Below are 18,985 nucleotides of genomic sequence, written 5' to 3'. Positions count from 1 at the left end.
ATCGAACCCATAACCCTCCGATCATGAGGCAACCCGCTCTACCACCTGAGCTACAGCTGCCATAGTTGAGACATGCTAGAGTTTTATAAAATCCACATGGCAATGATGGACTTGTGCAGCGCGTCTTGGACGCGGCCCGGTACCAGAGTCATTCACACGGCATCATCAGAGACCAAACTCACCCAGGAACACCACTTTCCTCTGATCTGTCCACAGGCGGACTAAGAACCATTGCAGCGTTACAAGATGAGGATCATCAACAGGAAAACACACCTTGAACTTCTTAAGGATTAGTCACTGTTGACTTTATGAACCACACTTCTGCTAGGATCTTATCCTCTATTCACAAAGATTACCAAGAGTTGTTGGATTACTTTCAGTTGTGGAATTAAAATTAAGTATAAACGCATGACACCATTCCAAACTATTTCTGACATTCTGTCTAAAATTTGTATCGTAATTTTGTCACTTGTTCGTGTCTCATTTGATTCCCAACTTTATCGTCTAATCCTGACTTAGTTGAATCCCGTTCCTCACCATTTCTGACTCGGAAACTAAACTGAAAAAGGTTGAAGTCTTGCTACTCTTTGGAGAGTTTCTGTCCTGCAAGACTCTAACAAGTCTGAGAATCCTTCTGAGGAGGAAACGTAGAACCCTTGCCGTCATCTCTAGACATTTTTAAAGTTGGTTTTTTTTTTTACTTTTTCCAGTGACACAGGTGAAAGAGCACCTGTCCTTGTCCCTAAAACGTCTAATCCATCACCTGAAACCACCTCTGAATAACACAAACACACCCTGACAGGCGTTTACGCTGCTGTACAGTGAAAGTACACCCTCCTCCTCCTCCCTCTCATTGTTGTGGCCTACTTTGGTCTTACTCATGCGTGCTTAACCCTTTATCCATCCCCGACTAACAGCCCCCCCCCCTCCCCCCGTTTAACTCTCTAACATACATAGTCACGTGCTGCTGATGCTGTTACCACGGCTACAAGGGGAAGACTAGCCAAAGAAGCCCCCTTTCCCCCCTGGTCCACTAAAGCCCACCACTAACACAACGGGGGGTTGCCACATCCCAGCCAATCCCAAGTCAAGACGAGCCGACAGAGCACCTTAGGGCAGAGACGTGACCGCTGCTGACTGTCGCGTCTGCTAAGCCTAAGGCTGGACCCCCCCACCCTGGCACCAGTCACAACACACACTTCATGTGGGTCCCTGATGGTATCCCGCTGATTGGACGGGCAACCCCTTTGCGTCAGTCCTGCCTGTTACCGTTTCACTGATTGCTTGTTGTTGTTTTTCCAGAAAAGTCCAAGCTGCCTCACATGAAATTAACTTGCAAAGGTGAATTAGAGTTGAGGGGGCTTAGGAGGGGAAAGATCAGCAAGTGAATGCTCTTTGATCACAAACCGTAGGATGCATTCCATTTGATGTTTCGTCACCGAAGCAGGAATTTCTCTGTCTCTGGGTCTGTCAGAACCATGGAATGTCGGGAATGTTCTTTTCCTTTTTTGGGGTTTCTTCTTGTTCTGCTTCTTGTTGTTGTTGTGGATTCACCCCCCACCCCCCAGTTGAACCATGCCCCTTCGGGTACACATGTACACACGCACACCCTTCCTCGCATGCCTCGGGAGAGATTTTCTTCAATAAAACCTTGAATTGAGCTCAAGCGGCGTTACACGAGCGATCTGTCTGCGAATGAGCAGCGGATGTTTGTCAGACGGAGTCGGGCGCTCTGCGAGGCGGTTTTGATGCGTGGTGGAGTCTCGCTGACGCGGAAGGTGAGCCCCTCAGCTAGAGAGGGAGAGAGACGAGACAGAAAGTCAAAGAGTGAATGAACTCAGAGTCTGCTGCCGAGAAGTGAAGGGATGAAGGAGGTTGCTCTGACACATGTAGAGCTGCTGCTGGGTCTCATAAACCCGAGTGGATCATTCTACCCAGCAACTCGCCCCCCCCCCCCCCCCCCCCCCCCCCCCGTCACACAGACACAATCGCACCATGACCTCCCACTCATTGCCAGGAGACATCTCTTGCCAAGTGGCAGCTCATGGCGCGGCACGAGCACCAACCAGAGGCCTGCGTACAGCGGGCATGTGTGCGTGTCAGCCATGGGTCAAGAACTAACGGAGGGAGACTTGTTTTGAGCATGCTCACACACTGTGAGCTAATCGGCGCTCGTGGAAAGGTACTCATGCATACACTAAGGCAGCGGCGGCGCATGGACGGGATGTTGACGAAGTGTGAGGCGACTGGATCGGGCACGTGGAGAGTAAAAGACACAGTCTGAGTGGTGCGTTCTGGAGGCGATGGCAGTCAAGCTGTGCTCAGATTGAGGGTTTCTTGCTGCTCTGTGACCCAGTAAAAAAACTAAGGCAGTGTGTCACTGGGTCTCACACACACACACACACACACACACACACTTTATACACAAATGAGAAAGCAGCAGGAAAACACATGAAGGCTAAATGAATGCTCCTGCAAAGTGAAGTAAGGATAGAGACATTAGTTACGTTCAGAATTTATCCAAACACGCTAACCTGCCTCTGTGTGTGTGTGTGTGTGTGTGTGTGTGTGTGTGTGTGTGTGTGTGTGTGTGTGTGTGTGTGTGTGTGTGTGTGTGTGTGTGTGTGTGTGTGTGTGTTGGTGGCAAAGCCTGATGTGCTTTGATGTTTCATTGCGTTTACATGTGGGAGTCTCGTAACAAAAGCGCTGAATGCTGCTGTTACATGTGGGAGGAGGTTCATACGCTTGTATGACAGAAGCACACACACCACACGTATGGATGGGTGAGATAAGTGGTGGGGAAATGTGAATACAATAAACACCCCACACCTTCTGATGGCTACTTCCATCAGGACTGCACACCGTGGATCTAGCCCAGAAGCTTTGGGATGTCGTGTGGACCAGGAGATTCACATCCAGGATGTGTGATGCAGTCATGTCCGTATGGACCAGTAAGGGATTTACATCACGTTGGACAAGAAAAGGTGGAAACAGAGTGTCTCCTGATTTTTTTTCCCCTCTCTTTTTTGGCACTGATTGGGGTCGGTTCTCCACCATTAAACAAGTGCAGAGTGGGGAGGGCTGGGGCAGCCGGTCGACCCCTCCGCTTTGGTTTTACGGCTGTCTGATAAACAGGACTGGTGCCTCGGAGGAATGCGCTGCTGCTGGAATGCTCAGCTCACGCGTCTGCGCTCCTTAAACACTGCTTTTATGACTCCAAACCCGGTTATCAGACTGCCGGTCGTTTGCTGAGACAGTCCAGAGCTGCTGCCGGACACGAAACTGTTCTCCAAAGTCTAAACCCCCCCCCTCACATGGATGCTTCTCCCATGAGGCTTTTCAACTTGACCTTTCCGATGTGCTTTCCAAGGCAGTCAGAGCAATGGGAAAGTATCACAAGAACAGGCTTGTTTCCTAACACTAGGATTGGAATTATATGTCCATTTTGGTTCATCAAGGCCAATTGGATCAAATGAGACCCTGTCTCTAAGCAACAGTATCACTTGAGGAGATTTGGCCTCCTGGCAGGTATAAAAATAAAGACCAAGACCCACAAGTTGCCAGCTGTTTATAGCCGACGGTTTAAAGATAGAAAAGTCCACGGGGTGAGCAAACAGAGCAGAAGAACAGACCATGAATGAGGCTGCATGTGCAGACCCTCATTGATGTGCTGGTCCATAAACACTCGACCATGACTCAGGCTCCCCAGTGGGCCGCGGAGCAGTGGCTGATGGGTAGCCGATCTGAGCCACACAGCTGCTGCCGCTCAAGGTGAGCCGCCCCGGGCGCATAAATCTGCATGGGTAATAAGGAGCTGCCGCAGAGGGCCCACTTAGAGCCATTACACAAGTTTTGTGTGTGTTTAAGTGAGAGTGATACACACTCTGAGTGAAACTAAGTGCAAAAAGGGGAAGCGAGGAAGTTGTGTTGAATGTGTGCAGAAACCAGGGGTCAGACGGTGTCTTTAGCCCTGAATTAAAGTGAAACTTGTCTTATGAGAAGCTGGTTTCCTTTCAGGTCTCACGTTAAAACACAGGGGGACTGGTTTTCTTCTAGTTTCTCCTGCAATTTCCTTTAAATATATTAAAGGTACAAAGTCTCCTGAAGCAAAAACCACTTTCACTTAAGATTCACCAATAAGCACGTGTAGTAACTATGTGAAAACCATGTAATAACATGTAATAACATCTAATTATTGTGGTGTCAAAAGGTTACAAGACATGGGTCTAAAGTACAAATAGAAAAATGATTTGCTGGCAGCTAAAAAGACATTTTTAAATAAAACATGTAAAAGATTATTTCTTTGGCGTCAGCAGTCAAGTTTTTACCGTTGTTGAACTGCAATCAAAGCCCACATGCTCTACTTCCAACACTCCTGATGTGACATATATTGTAGGTTATAAACAGCTGTCATCTTATTTTAGCTCTTTGAATGACTTCACCTTTAAGAGGTAGTTTAACTGATCAAAGCGACAAGCTAACGGCTAAGCCGATGCTAAAGCAGATGGCTACTGCCTTTTTAAACATTTTAGTTTTCTAATTTTTCATATATTTCATGCAAATGATAATTTTCCAAAGATTAAAAACATTTTCAGTTGAAATTTACTTAATTAAATTTACTTTGTCTGACGTATGATTTTCCTACAGCAGAGGAGCTGCAGCTGCTATTAGCGGTTAAAAACAATCACACAGATCTTTGAAAATTAGCATTTTATGTATTTTTCATAGTTAATGCTTTATAAAATATCATTAACAAGATTTATGTTTTTTTATTAGAGTTCTAAAACCGCTGTTATCTGCTTTGCCTCAGTTTGCTCAGATTAGCCGTTAGCTCATCAAATCTGGTCAAATTTGCACCGTGTCTCTATTCTGAGGTTGATCAAAGAGCTCTACCTACAGCAGGTGAGATATTGATTGTTCAGAAGTTCCATGAAAGACTCTTTCTAGAAGATCTGAACCATCTTTTTCAGAAAGATAAAATCATCTCTGCTCAAAGTGCTGGATTCATTTCCTCCAAGTGTTTTCTCTCCTGTTTGTGATTGTGAGCGTTTGTGTTTCCTACTGTACCTTCCAGCAGGCTGTCAGTGACAAACGACTCTCTAAAACACCGTCTGCAAGTTAGATGAGATATCTGTGTGATCGATTGCTTCTGCCTTTATTCCCACCTAATGCAACCGTTTTTTTTCCCCATTAAATATCCTTTTATCCTCTTTGTTTTATCCGCTTAGGGTCGGAATTCTGCTTCCGCAATTTCACCAGCCCGTCTGGCATGATCGAGTCTCCGGGGTTCCCGGATAAATACCCTCACAACCTGGAGTGCTCCTACATGATCATCGCCCCACCCCACATGGACATCACGCTCACCTTCCTGACCTTTGACCTGGAGAACGACCCCCTGATGGTGGGCGAGGGCGACTGCAAGTACGACTGGCTGGAGGTGTGGGATGGCCTTCCGCAAGGTAGAACACCCTTTTTTTTTTAGATGAATGCCAACACACGCGCACACACACACACACACACACACACACACACGCGCTTTGAAAACTTACACCTCACACTGACTCATGCACCCCCCAACATTCCTGCACATAAATTTGCATACCTGCCTTCAATTTCCTGAGCTGCCATCACTCTCTTTGATGTGAGCGTTCCGTTACGGCACACAGAGGAAACATTTTTCAAACTGGGAACTCAAAGGGCCTCAACTTCCCTGAGATGGGGACCTTTCCATGCTCCCCTTCATCACCTCCTTCCTACCCTGCCTCCTTATCAACTAGCGCTTCCTTCCTCCCGAGGCGAGTGAGAGTGATGACCACGAGGGCATTACTGGTCATCGCTACAAGCTAGCGTTAGCTTAAACCTGATTTAGAGCTTTTTTATTTACCAGAACATAAAGGATTTGCTCTAATTATGTCATTCTGAGTTGCTAAAAAAGGATCCGACGGGATTTAAGATCACAATTTGGAAGCTTTGATGGCTGAAAACAATTTGTACCACTGAAAGTTAAGAATTAGGAGGAAATTAAAGCATAACCCAGTTCCAGTGAGCTGAGACCTCAGGCATGGAGATAAAAAAAAACTGGGGTGGAAGAATTCAGTGTCTGGTGTCTGACTGAGACTATTTTAATCTGGCCGTGTTTGTCTGCAGTGGATCCCAGTGCAGCTTGCATGAAGGATTCCAGTTCCCCTGCTGGGATCTGGCTGAGGCACACACACACCAGATGGAGGGATGGACAGGAAAGAGAAGGGAGAGTCGGGAATGGTGGGAGGCCGATTAGGGAACGCCACGCTGGGCATCATTAGACAACATTTACAGGAGCAGCATGGCGACTAGAACCTGGAGTCCAACTCAGAAAGCGTCTTTTTGAATACTTTCACCTCTTCCTCCTCTGCAGCGTCTCCTCTGATTGGACGCTACTGCGGGACGAAGATCCCTCCTGAGATCCAGTCGTCCTCCGGTCTGCTGTCCCTGTCCTTCCACACCGACATGGCCGTAGCCAAAGACGGCTTCTCGGCGCGCTACAACATGACACACAAAGAAGTGGCGGACTGTGAGTGTAGATTTGTTTTCTTCTCCAACAGTTTGGCCTCCGCCGCCTCTGCTGGCGCTCATCTTCCTTTCATCTCTCCGTCTCTTTAATGCTATTTTGGTTTGGACGCTCTTCCCCACCCCTCCAGCTCCCTCCTGAGAGCGTCTGATGCGCCACTATTCTCTCGTAGAATCTAAATAACTTCACCTCCGTTTATCTCGGCTCACCTGTTGGTCTTTTGTCTAGATTTACCTGAAGCTTTTTTTCTGCTCCATTAAAATCAAGTTTTTCCTGGATATGTTCCTCCCGTCAGCATTCCACTGCAACATGGCGTTCGGGATGGAGTCGGGGAAGATCAACGACGATCAAATCACGGCCTCCACGACGTTTTACGACAACCGCTGGTTGCCCCGGCAGGCGCGCCTCAACAACGAGGACAACGCCTGGACGCCTTCGGAGGACAGCAACAAAGAGTACATCCAGGTATCCATCAGCAGGTCTCCGTTAAATCACACGCTTTGATGTTCTTCATTTCCTTTGTGAACGCAGAGGTCGCGCTCGGCTCAGATGGGGGGCGGGACTTAAATATTCTTGCTGTGACCTTAAAGATCATAGCCTTCTGCTGAGGACAATACATTTGTCTCTGTGATGCTGCGGTGTCACTAAAGAGGCAATGAGCAACAGCCTCTCATATACAGAGAGGATATAGAGCAGGACGCACACACACACACACACACACACACACACACACACGCATGCAAGCACACACACACACCAGAAATGGAGGAACTGTGAACTGATGATAAGGAAGTGCTACACTCTCAATCTGTCCTGTCTCAAACACACACACTCACACACACACTCACACACACACACACACACACACACACAGGTGTACAGCACCGAGGAGTCTGATTGATGAAGGCGCTCTCCAGGAATGCATCCGAACACCGAGCTATTGATCTTTACCTCCAGTCTCCCTCACCTTACACATGACAACGTGCGTACGTGCTCTCCAACACTCCCTCCTCGGGTCTCATTCCTGCTGTGTGTGTGTGTGTGACAAAAACACACACCGCTGTCTCTGGTTTCTTCACCAACTATAACCAGCATGGATTGCTAAACTAACTGTCCCCTTTTGCCCTCTTTTTATTTATTTTCACAGGTTGACCTCCATTTCCTGAAGGTTTTAAATGGGATCGCCACACAGGGAGCCGTGTCCAAGGAAACTCAGAAGGCTTACTACGTCACCACCTTCAAGCTGGAGGTCAGCACCAACGGAGTGGACTGGATGGTGTATCGGCACGGCAAGAACCACAAGGTGAGCTTTGACACGCGCCCCTACATTCACCAAACTCTCCTATGGGGTGGGCGATAGGCTGAAAATGTTGAATCGTGGTTTTCTAGAGTTAAATTACTTAATGTTTATGCAGGGTTAGCGTTTGAACAAATCCGTCACCTTATTTACCAACATAAATTAAACACTAATTCCTTCGGTTTTTGGCTTCTGAATACGAAAATGCAGAATGCTAATTTAGAATCTGACCCCTTAACTTAGTAGCTGCTTGTAACGTCCAAGTGTAAATCAGCCGTTTGTGGTAAGTTTATGAGTTCCTTGCGTGCCTGTGGAGGAGGTGTGTTCCACTCTTTACAGAAAAGTCTGAATTCAGCCATATTGGAGGGACTTTCAACAGGCATAGCCTTTTAAAGGTCAGATGTTCACCTTCAGGATGTTGTGCTAGAGAGCACAGGTCATGGTTCCATCAGTTACACATGGAACATCCTGAAACAGCAGAGCAGCCCCAGACCATCACACTACCACCACCGTGCTTTACTGTTGCTAAGATGAAAATTTAGAGTTTTACACCAAATGAGTAACTCTACCATGGTGCTATCTTAACTGTTGATCTATGACCTCTGACCTTTCCCTGAGTAATGTCAGCAACTCCTGAATTTCTTAAAAACAAGTGCTTGGTGTGTTTCCTTTTAAAAATCAGAGCAGTTCCTTTAAGTGAAGCCCCTCTCCCTACTTCTGTGGTCATGGCCGGAAGCGACGCCTCTCGTATGGGAACACTCACTTCTAGCCAGGCAACAGAGCTAAACAGGGATCTAATTACGGGGGAGCGAGGTGACAGGCTCACCCACCTTGCCTGCTGGTGGTGGTCGGAGGGGCCAGTGGCGCCTGTGCTCAGTACGCCCCCAGGGCAGCTGTGGCTACATTTTAGCTCATTACCAGCAGTGTGTGAATGTGTGTGTGTGTGGGTGAATAAAAGATTGTGTTGTAAAGTGCCTTGGGGGTTTTTAGGGCTCTAGAAGGCACTAAAACAAGTACAGGCCATTTCCCTTTTTTTAAGGCGTATTTGTCCACGAGAAATAACACCAACTCTGTATTAGTCTGGGTACACCTTCAAACCCTTGCCCAGGCTCTGTGATTAACATACGTAACGAGATGTCTAACGCTATTGGCTAATGCTGAGCACGCTCAACTCAAAATCCATCAGATGCTGTGGAATGAGGGCAGTCTTGGCAAAAAGGTAACTGATGTATGACTACATTATATCACAACGCAGGGTCAGACCATCGCTTCTACAGATTTCTTATAAAATCATAAACAGTTCCTGGAAGGGGAAAACTCTGGATTGCTGCTTTAATTCTGCAGGTTTGAGTGTGGCTAGTGGAACAAAACTCAGTTTAATGTGGTTAATCCCGGTTAATGCATGACTTAGAAACGGGAAGTGATTACATTTTCACATGGTACAGAGTTAGTTTGGGTCGTTTTGTTCTGCTAGTAATTAAGTCCTGCATTTTGCGTTTACTACGGTTATCTTTGTCTGATATGGAGATTTGTTGGCTGATCTGGAACGCTGAAGTGTGACAAACAAGACAAATCCGTATGAGGGCAGATAGTTTTTCACTGTCCTGTAAAACGGAGCATTAAGGGCAAATAACTGAATGGATTTCAATCTGTTTGTGGAATTTTCCTAATAGAGCGAGCCAATCATCTTTCACCGTCTATTATCATCTCATCTCCCGCCACTGCTACGCGCGAACACACACACACACACACACACACGTATATAAGCTCAGCCGGTAGCCTGGTTTTAACTCGCAGCTACAAGTGCGGCCTTCTCACAGCACATTAATGCCACTGTCATGGTGTTTTGCTGGAAAACAAAGACAGCTATGTTCATCCAGGAGTCGCATCCACCGATTCCTCTTCTGGGACTGTTTACCGACCTCAGCTTTGACCCAAGTCATGAGTTAGAGAAAGAGAGCGTGGGAGGGATAAAGAGATAAAGAGGCAGAAACTGACAAACAAGAACAATGGAGTCCTCTGTGTCCTTATCTGGGTTTGTTCGTCGTCTCTCCCAGGATAACACACGGACCGACACCTGAAGCCTTCTGGAGCCGCGCCAGCTGTGGATCCAGAATCTGTGTTTTAACAAATCAACACATTTTATCGATTTTGGTGCTTTGGTTCTGGTAGACGCGCTGCACGAACACCTGTCTCACGGGGATTCCCGCCCTCAGTTCGGACTGCAGGTCACTGTGGGTTTTAGAGAGGAAAAGGGATGTGGGAGTGTGTGTGTGTGTGGGGGGGGGGGGGTTAATCCGCATACGCTCATACGGACGGGGGTCCCCTCTGCTCTGTAACACTGATTGGTTTGGGTGCGGTCAGCGGGGGGGTATTTGATGTGGAGATTATTGAGCAAAATGCGGATTTGACTTAAAACTCCACATCTGTGCAATTTATTAGAACCCCCCTCTCTTAGATGCCCCCATTCCCTCCACATGCACAGCCCCCCTTTCCCATTAAACAACCTCTGGCTGATCTCCCCGTCTGGAGATGAGCGTGTATGTGCATATGTGTGTGTGTGTGTGTGTGTGCGTCTTGTCTGTGTTTCTGTAATTCGAGTCCTCTAATCTGTCAGAGGAGGGAAAAAGCGATTCAGACAGATGCATCAGCAAGCATCTGGGTGGATGTTGCAGGCTTTATTGTGGCAGCTTTGAAAATCGTTCTCAGCTTTTAGAATACACAGCGGGCACAGTAGGAGGACGGCGATCAATAAAAGTTTGCAAATTTGTAAAGTGTGGTTGTTCTAAAAGGAAAATAGACGTGACACTGGCAGTAAGATAAAAGTAACGCTGAATCCGAGACAGCAGTCGATGAAGTCCATTAGAGTTTGTAAAGGTTTTAAACTAAAACTAAAAAGGGTCGTCGTCTTCTTTCACTGAAACTCTACCAGAAATGTACATTTAGTTCTGAAATCTGGGGAAATTATGATTAATGAATGCCTTATCTGATGAAAGAAGAGCTTTTTGAACAACCTCGGTTTGATAAAATGGGTAAATTGTGACCAGATTGACGAGCTAACAGCTAGGCTTTGAGGCCCAAAACCCAAAGTGGATTGTTGTCATTTGTCATCCTTAAATGACTCCAGTTAAAACCTTTGCATTATTGCCTTATTTGTAAAACAGGATTACTCTAAGCAAATTTTGTTGATTTTTGGCTAGCGGAAATAACGGTGGCTAACTGTAGCAAACTAAAAAACTTCCAGCAGGATCACCACAAAATAAATCTTTAAGTTGTAGCTAGTTTGTGATATTCATATTTTTTTGGCAGCCAGTGATGAGCAAAAAATTTCCTAAGGGGTTCAATGAAGTAAAAATTCTTATTATTTTAGCTGAAATGTAAAATTCCTGCATGAATTGCTAGTACAGCTAGCTACTGCCGCTGTTTGCTTTTGGAAAATAAAAATAGAAATAAAACATAAAAAATGTATCAAAAGTCAAGGATTTATTTAAAATTTGTCATGAACTTTTACAAATTTCTTTAGACAAATTCTGTTGAGATGGCAGCAAACCGCTCAGGTGTTGTTCTCACTCAAACTAGCCATTAGCCTGTCGATCCAATCAGAATTAAAGCGTTTTTAAAAACCACGCTCCTTCAGAAAGCTGAAAATGTTTCAGAAAATCCTGATTTCGTCCTTTTACTGAATATGTGTGAATGGGTGAATGACTGGATGGAGCTAGTCACCATTTTAGGTGAAGTATTTTAAAGCCACAACTTCTCTAATCGTAAAACTTGAAGATATCTTTGAAAAAATGAGAAAATAATCTGCCTCTAGCTCTCCGTTTTAATCCTGTTTTACTTTATGATGCCAGCAGGTGCGCTGTACTGGTTGCCCATCGTTCCCAGCGGGTTTGTGGCTGATTCTTGCGTGACTGCTAATCCACCAGTCATGTTGTACAAGCCCCCAGTTAGCCAGTCCTAAGCCCCCCAAAGAGCCTTAAGTGGTTGAAGCTCAGTTCTCATCAGGGGGTCCGGTAATAACTGGGATTTGGTTCTTCTAATTGTCATTTAACAGTGAGCTTTAGCGCTGATGTGGCTTATGAATTGCATCAGTGATGTTTTTCATGTGCGTCAGGTATGACTCAGGATACTGACCTCACCGTATCACCACCACAGAGAGAGAGTTTAGGGTTTGTTGGCGGAGCGCGGGTCGGTTCATAAAACAGTTTGATAGAAGGGGCTAAAAGGCAAAGCGCTAACTGCTGCAGCAGCACCGAGGCATGGTGCACATATTTGTGATTTCTTCTGACTAATTTCCTGCATGCCAACACAATTTCCATTTGACACCCACGTGACTTGTTAAATGGAAGTCGCGCGCCTCGCGTATGCACCTCATTACTTGATGAGACGCTAACTCGCTTGGGAATTGCATTTGTCACCGACTCGCACACTCTGCAGACACAAGCAGCAATTTCTCCATGGTGTAGACACACAAGCGCTAATTAACATTAAAAACACACATTGTCATCTGTCAGCGTGTGTGTGTGTGTGTGTGAGGAAAAGGTCCCAGCAGCCCTGGCGCTGAACAAGCTTTGTGTTGCTGAAAAGTGTTTGTCACACACATCAAGTCACCTGAGCAAGGAGGGGAAAATAACTAAAAACGGCCCAGGCAGCGTAGCGGCCTCCAATAGTCTCTCACACATGCTTTGTTTTCGTTCTCATGCATAATCCAGCAATCACAACTAATCTGCACGCACACGCACACACGCACGCACACACACACATAAGTAGGACGTGCACACTGATGCACAGTGGTCACGTCTGCACACACACTCATCCAAAAGTGGTGTGAGAGTCACAGTCGGACCGTTTTTCTGAGGCCAGTTGTGCAGCGCAGCCAGCTGGAACCAGTTTGTTCTGTTGACATCTTCATCCAGAGAGGAGAAGAGTGATGGTCAGGGAATTAAAAAGAAAATGTCTGGGAAACGGATGATGTCTTCCACAGAGCTCACCGTTTCTCCCTCTGGTGCTATCAAGTCAAAGACAAACGCCAAAAAAAAGGAGGTGAGCCAAAACCGCAAGATGTAGCCAATAAATCCAAAACAAATATTCTTTGGTTCTACAAAACCCGCCGGTGTCCGATAGAGTTCACGTCCACCGCTTCGGATTCTCGGAAACACCTCAGCGAGTCTCCTCCTTCTCAGAGGGGTCATCAATAGTTAAATACTCGTGGTGCACAAACATGTCTGACCGTCACTTATTCGGGCCGCCGTGTGCGTAATGGGGTCTTCGTTATAATTTCATGACCCTCTACGCCACCAGACACAACAGGGCAGCATTAATTATTCAACCCGCCTCAATGGGATGTCACGTGAGGGGCGGATCGCAGCTTGTTGTCTGGCAGATTACAGAAGCGGTCCAGACGACGACCACGTGGTCTTCAGAGATGCCTCCTTCATTCCTGGGTAGTCAGAAAGTCTCCAGACTATCAACTAGTTAGTCAATGAAAAGACATCTGCTTCCTGACGCCATTAACCTTTGACCTTAGGAGTCAAATGAGCACCCTTTCAGGTGTCCTCACGATAGACTGGAGGAAGAGGAGTGGACAAAAGAGGCATCTTCGGTTCTCTGTTTACTCGTTTTAGAGCCGATCCTGTCAGAACAACCTGTTCTCTGTGAGTCGGCCTCGCTGGACGCGTTCCCAGCTTTATTCCAAAGACGAAAACAAAAGAAAATGCAGCCTACAGGGTTGGAACGCACCCCTTTAATGGCCTTTTAGTGGTGAGGAGGATGCTGCATACAACAAAAAAATGTGTCCGACACAGTAAAGCTGCTGGTTTTTAAGTATATTTGAGCCTAAACACGCCTTTGTTCCCTCAAAACTGAGTTTTTTTTTTCTTTTATTTTTGCAACATTAAGTGAAAATCAGTCAAGAATTTAGATTTTTGCATCCGTTTCTTTTCAGATGCAGGTCTTTGCTGTCACGTTTGGGCTGTGGAGAGGGTTCAGATTCAGTAGAGCAATGAGCTCGTTTAAACTAGACTAGATCAAATAACTCCAACCTCAAAAGGTCAATTCAGCCAATGATAAAAGTGCACTTAATAATAATAACCAACCGCTTTCATTTACTATGGTTGTCATGGCTACCTGGATGTGTAGGCGGATCAATACAAAAGTAGACATATAGATGTGGTTTAAAAATGAGCGTTGAAGTCAGTTTGCTCTGACTCTTTAATCCTGTCACAATTCACCTCTTTCTCCAAACTGAGGCTGTTCAAAGAGCAGGTGATGCACTAATTGTTCGTAACCTTTCCACTGAATGCCGCTTCAAAGGATGTGCACTATCTGTAAGCAGTGCCGGTAATTCACTTGAAAATGAAAGGAAATTCCACGGAATCGACTGTATTGCTTTGTTAAGAGATAAACTCTTGGATGGAGCACTTCCTGTTCCTCCTCACCACCTCCTGCTCCACATTCCCCCACTCCTCTCCCCTTACGTCCTCTGCCCTCCGTTCAACCTTTCACTCTCCCTCTCTCCAACCTGCCTCCACTCCTCCTTTCATGTGTTCTTCCGAGGACACCCGTCCTCCCCGGAGTCATCTTCTGTTTGCCTGTCTCCTCTCCGTTCCCGTGCTGCCTTTCTTTCTACGTTTGTTTGTTTTGCGGGGAGGAGCTTGGTTGTAGTGGAGGTCAGATCTGGGGTCTCATTTATCGAACATTGCGTAGAATCCTTACTAAAACCGTATTTAAGCTCAGCAAAAGAAATGTACTTACGCCAAGCAGGTTTGTGATCTATCAAACATGGAGTACGCACAGCTGCACGCAATCTCCGCTTCATAAATCGGAGACTAACGAGAATGTTTCTCAGCTGCATTTTAGTCACATCCCGCCCTCACCACGCCCACTTACTGCCATAAATAGTCAGTGCAAAGTACCTTGTGGATCTCATGCAAATACATAAGCCGGCTGTTGCAGCGCTCCGCCAATGACGGTGGTGACCGTAGATCAAGGCAGATCAATTTCACAGAAGTAGAAATTGAGGTACCTGTGGGTGAGGTGGAGAAATGAAAGGAAGTGCTTTTGCAGAACAAATAAGAGAAAATCCACGGAGTGGCACAGCGTTGCTGAAGCCGTCAATGTTGTGAGTTCTTCAGAGAGATCTGTGGCGGATATGAAAAAAATGGTCCAGTCGGGATTCGATCCCCACCGACTAGGATTGTTTTAGATTAAAAATCAAGATAAAACATCACAGAAAAGAATATCTGATTAAAAAAAATTCATGTTTGAAGCTTTTGTTTTAATAAATGATGTCTGTAATATTTAATGCTGCTGCTTTTTGCCATTCGTCATCGTGTTTGGAGGCTCAGCTATTGGTCAGCCACAGACAGCGTGAACGACACTTAACAGGCACTCAGTCAGTTAAAAGGCACTTCCTTTCTGCTTATCTGAGTCAGTGTTTGTGTGGGTTCCTGTGGTTTCCTGTGTCTGTGTGGTTTCAGTCAGTAGCCGCCAACAAAAGGAAGAAACGTGTGAGGAGACACCGGTGCGGTATGGAAGGAACTTGGATGTTTGAGATTAGAATCTATGGATGAAGAGAATATGGAGAAAAAAATAAGGATTTTTAGGAAAGATTCGCGTCACCAAAACAGGAAGTAGCTTGGCCACCTTGGTTACAGTTGGTCTCTGACCCGATTGTCAAAGACAACATGAAGGAGTGCTCCGGGAGAATGCTGACGGGTTTGGGTGGACGCCCTAGGACGTGGATTTCACTCGCTTCCTCCCCACCTGGAGACACTTCCTGCGTTTGGTCGTGTCAGGTCACGTCTCCCGTGGTTTCCTTTTCGGCCACCAACGCACTGAGTTGCAGTGGTTGCAAGTGTGGAGGTGAAAAGACGAAAAGTTCTGCGGGTCTCTGGGCTTTCCCAGCCTCCCGGTGCTGATCCCCTGACCTCACAACACATCGACAGCTGGGATGGTGACATCGGATCCATGTTTGGGTTGTCTCCGCTTTGTCCGGCCTGCCACTGTGTGTGTGAAGCCAAGCAAGACTGTGCACAGTGGGAGAGTGCTGAAGCAGGAGTTGTGTGTGTGTGTGTGTGTGTGTGTGTGTGCGTGGGTGTGTGTGTGTGCGTGCGTGTGTGTGTGTGCGTGCGTGCGTGTGTGAGTGTAAGATTTAAGACCATCTTCCTCTAACTCTGTTGTTTCTTCTATTCTTGTCTGCTCTCACAGATTTTCCACGCGAACACAGATCCAGCTGAGGTGGTCCTGAACCGCATCCAGCAGCCGGTTTTGGCCCGCTTTGTTCGGATCCGACCGCAGACCTGGAAAAACGGCATTGCTCTTCGCTTTGAGCTTTATGGATGCCAGATTACAGGTTAGATGCTCAAAGGTTTTTTTTTCTCTGGGATCAGCCTGACGTTCCATGAGGGAATGGAAATCAAGCTTTCTTGCCAAAAAGTCAAACTAGCATCATGTGATGATGATGATAAATACTTGGAGTCCTCACCGTTTTGGTGAAGTCTTGGCATTGATGCTATTGGGGATCTGGAGTATGTGATGGAGATGACTAGGGATGGGTATCTTTGACATTTGAATCGATTCGGTACTAATTCCCGATACCTAGGAATCGATACCGGTACTTAACGGTACCAATTTTAGATACGTTTGAGTGTTTAATATTTTAAATCTCTTTTATGATTAATTACATATTTTTCTCAATATATAACCATATTTGATAAATATCACGATTAATAACATACAACTGTATTTTAACATCGTCCTTGTAGTTTTATAAGCTGATAATTAAACTGAAGCAAACATCTTTACTGTGAACTAAATTTACTGTGTATCTTCATTCCTTTTGCCGTCCTTTTTCTTTGATTTTTCCTACTGGGAAGTTAGAATTTCCGAGGAGAAAGCGGACGCACCATTAGCTGATAACAATGGTGGCAATGGAAGCTAATTTATCAAGCTAACGTTATCTTAAACAGTTTATTTAGCTGCTGGAGCAGATTAAAACGATGATGTCTCACACTTAGATCAATGTCGCTGGTTTCATCATCACCCAATTACCCATCACATTTAGTGAAGTGGACCCAAGCTTTAGCGTGCGTTCTTTCTACAGTGCTGCTCTGTTTACAACTCGCTCACAGCGAGCGACGACATAACGCTCTTGCGCATGTGCAGCTGTCTAGGCAAGTTCTCGTTATGAAGGACGGGTACCGAAACGAGGCACCGTTTCAAATGACGTGAATCGGTGCTCAGTCGGTACTGTGGAATTCGGTCGGTACCTTAAAAAGTACCAAATTCGGTACCCATCGCTAGAGGTGACCCTCACCCACTAGAGCTAGAGCCATGTTGTCTGGGATGGCCATGTTGAAGTAGGTTGACTACAAAAGTTAATCAGCTGTAGACAATTACTTTCTAACAATTAACACAATTAGCTGTACTTTTGTTAGCTGTGGCAGCCATCTTGGAGGAGGTTGGCTCAATCTGTTAACACCTTAATGCCCTGAAATATGAAACAATACTAATTTTAAATACATATTTACTGAATTATTTATGGTGTAATGTTAATACACAACTTCATAATATCCCGTTTTATTTTATTATGTTATTATACAAGATAACGGTAATAAAATGGGTGGTTGTCAGCTTTAGCTCCTCCACCAGAGGGCAGTAGACATGTACAGCATTGGATATGGCAGGTTTCTGATGAAGGTACTAATCCTGATCCTCCATGTGGATGCTTTAAAGCTGTTACAGTGAATCTGCAGAACAAGTTATGTTTTGAATGCGGTCACAGATCACTCACCCCTCCCCTTGGGTATCTTCCCTGAGACGCTTCTGCCGGAACCAGAAACCCGCATTGCCAGAGGAAACGAGATTGCGCTAAACACCAGTCGCCATTTCCTATGTCCAAACGTCTTTTGTTTCTCTTGACTTCATATGGTGTTTTTCTTTTTGGGACTCCGGAAATGTGTCCTAAAGTGGTAGCAGCTGGCTGTTTCTCCTTCTCTGATATTATTGAGCGTTTTCCTTTTTTTCTCTCTAAAATATATTTTTAGCTATACTATGTTAGACGGTTATTATGAGGCATAAAATTGTTTTAATCTAATTTGTTTTCCAAATTTGCGACAGCAGCTTTAAAGTTAGAAGGGATTTGTGACCGCAACGGGTTAACGGTGATGGTTTAAGCTAAGTTCTCAAGCGGTCAATTAGCTTAAAGTTTATCGGAACTTCTGGAAAACTGACAGATGTGACACCGGTTTCATGTGTTCCAAGGTAGTATGGCTGTGGTGACCTTTGACTCTTAAGGTCATACACACGATCAGTTAGTTTGAGAGTGTGTGCTGGGGGTGAACCCCCGCTACTACTAGGGTTTGGCATCAAGCGTAGAGTATCGATTGGAACCGGTTCCAACTGTTAGTTTTTCCCAGAATCGTTCAAAGTTTTTTTTATTTTGATTCCTAAAATGCCGACGGAAGAGGAATCCGCGACCGACCTCCGTGAAAAATAAACGTGATCTGCAAACTGTGATCAACGCTTTTCAGAGATGATCACACCAGCTGTCTGTGTGCAGCACAAGTCCCCCCCGTCTGCCGAACTTTTACTCCGTAATGTAAACTTTAACTCCTGCAGCGTAGAGGAAACTTGTTAAATACGCCAACAAGGTGGATTTAATAGAAGCTTTAAAGAACAAACTCTGGACGGTGTGAGGTGAGTTTGTCTCACTGCAGAAATAAAAACGCACCCGGAGCGTCAGCACTTTCTGTTCTGACTGAACGCTGCTGCAGCATGGAGGTGTAGTTCTCAGTCATCCTGGACATGATCACCCTGAGAGCTTTAGCTGAAAACAGCTGAACGTTTCTGGATATGTTGGAGACATTTAGCCTCTCATCCCAGAGGCTTCTTCCAGACTTTGGTTGTGGTCAGAAACAAACACACTGGTTGTGCTGCAAGTCTTTTTCTTTTTTTCTCCAAAACATGTTTTTGTCTAAATGAAGGTGATGTTATTGTTCATAGAATTAAAATTCATGTTGAAGTTAAGATTATTTCATCAAGTAGGACCCGTGGTTAGCTGGCTCATGTAAAACATGTCATGTCTTCAAAGAATCGGAATCGGGAATCGATAGGAACCGGAATCGTTCAAAATCAAACGA

General features: G+C 45.6%; 1 protein-coding gene across 3 annotated transcripts in view; it reads left to right on the top strand.

The window, feature by feature from the left end:
- Window positions 1-18,985, top strand: part of nrp2a (neuropilin 2a) — a 92,152-nt gene that overhangs the window by 53,482 nt on the left and 19,685 nt on the right. For all 3 annotated transcript variants that reach the window (XM_070544179.1, XM_070544178.1, XM_070544180.1), the window contains exons 4-8: window positions 5,229-5,459; window positions 6,395-6,550; window positions 6,843-7,012; window positions 7,695-7,850; window positions 16,053-16,197. In XM_070544179.1, the coding sequence (XP_070400280.1) occupies window positions 5,229-5,459; window positions 6,395-6,550; window positions 6,843-7,012; window positions 7,695-7,850; window positions 16,053-16,197 (858 nt within the window). The remainder of the gene's footprint in view (window positions 1-5,228; window positions 5,460-6,394; window positions 6,551-6,842; window positions 7,013-7,694; window positions 7,851-16,052; window positions 16,198-18,985) is intronic.

This window comes from Nothobranchius furzeri, chromosome 14 (assembly GCF_043380555.1).
Source record: "Nothobranchius furzeri strain GRZ-AD chromosome 14, NfurGRZ-RIMD1, whole genome shotgun sequence".
NCBI classification, from domain to species: Eukaryota; Metazoa; Chordata; class Actinopteri; order Cyprinodontiformes; family Nothobranchiidae; genus Nothobranchius; species Nothobranchius furzeri.
This window is presented reverse-complemented; position numbering and strand designations above follow the sequence as displayed.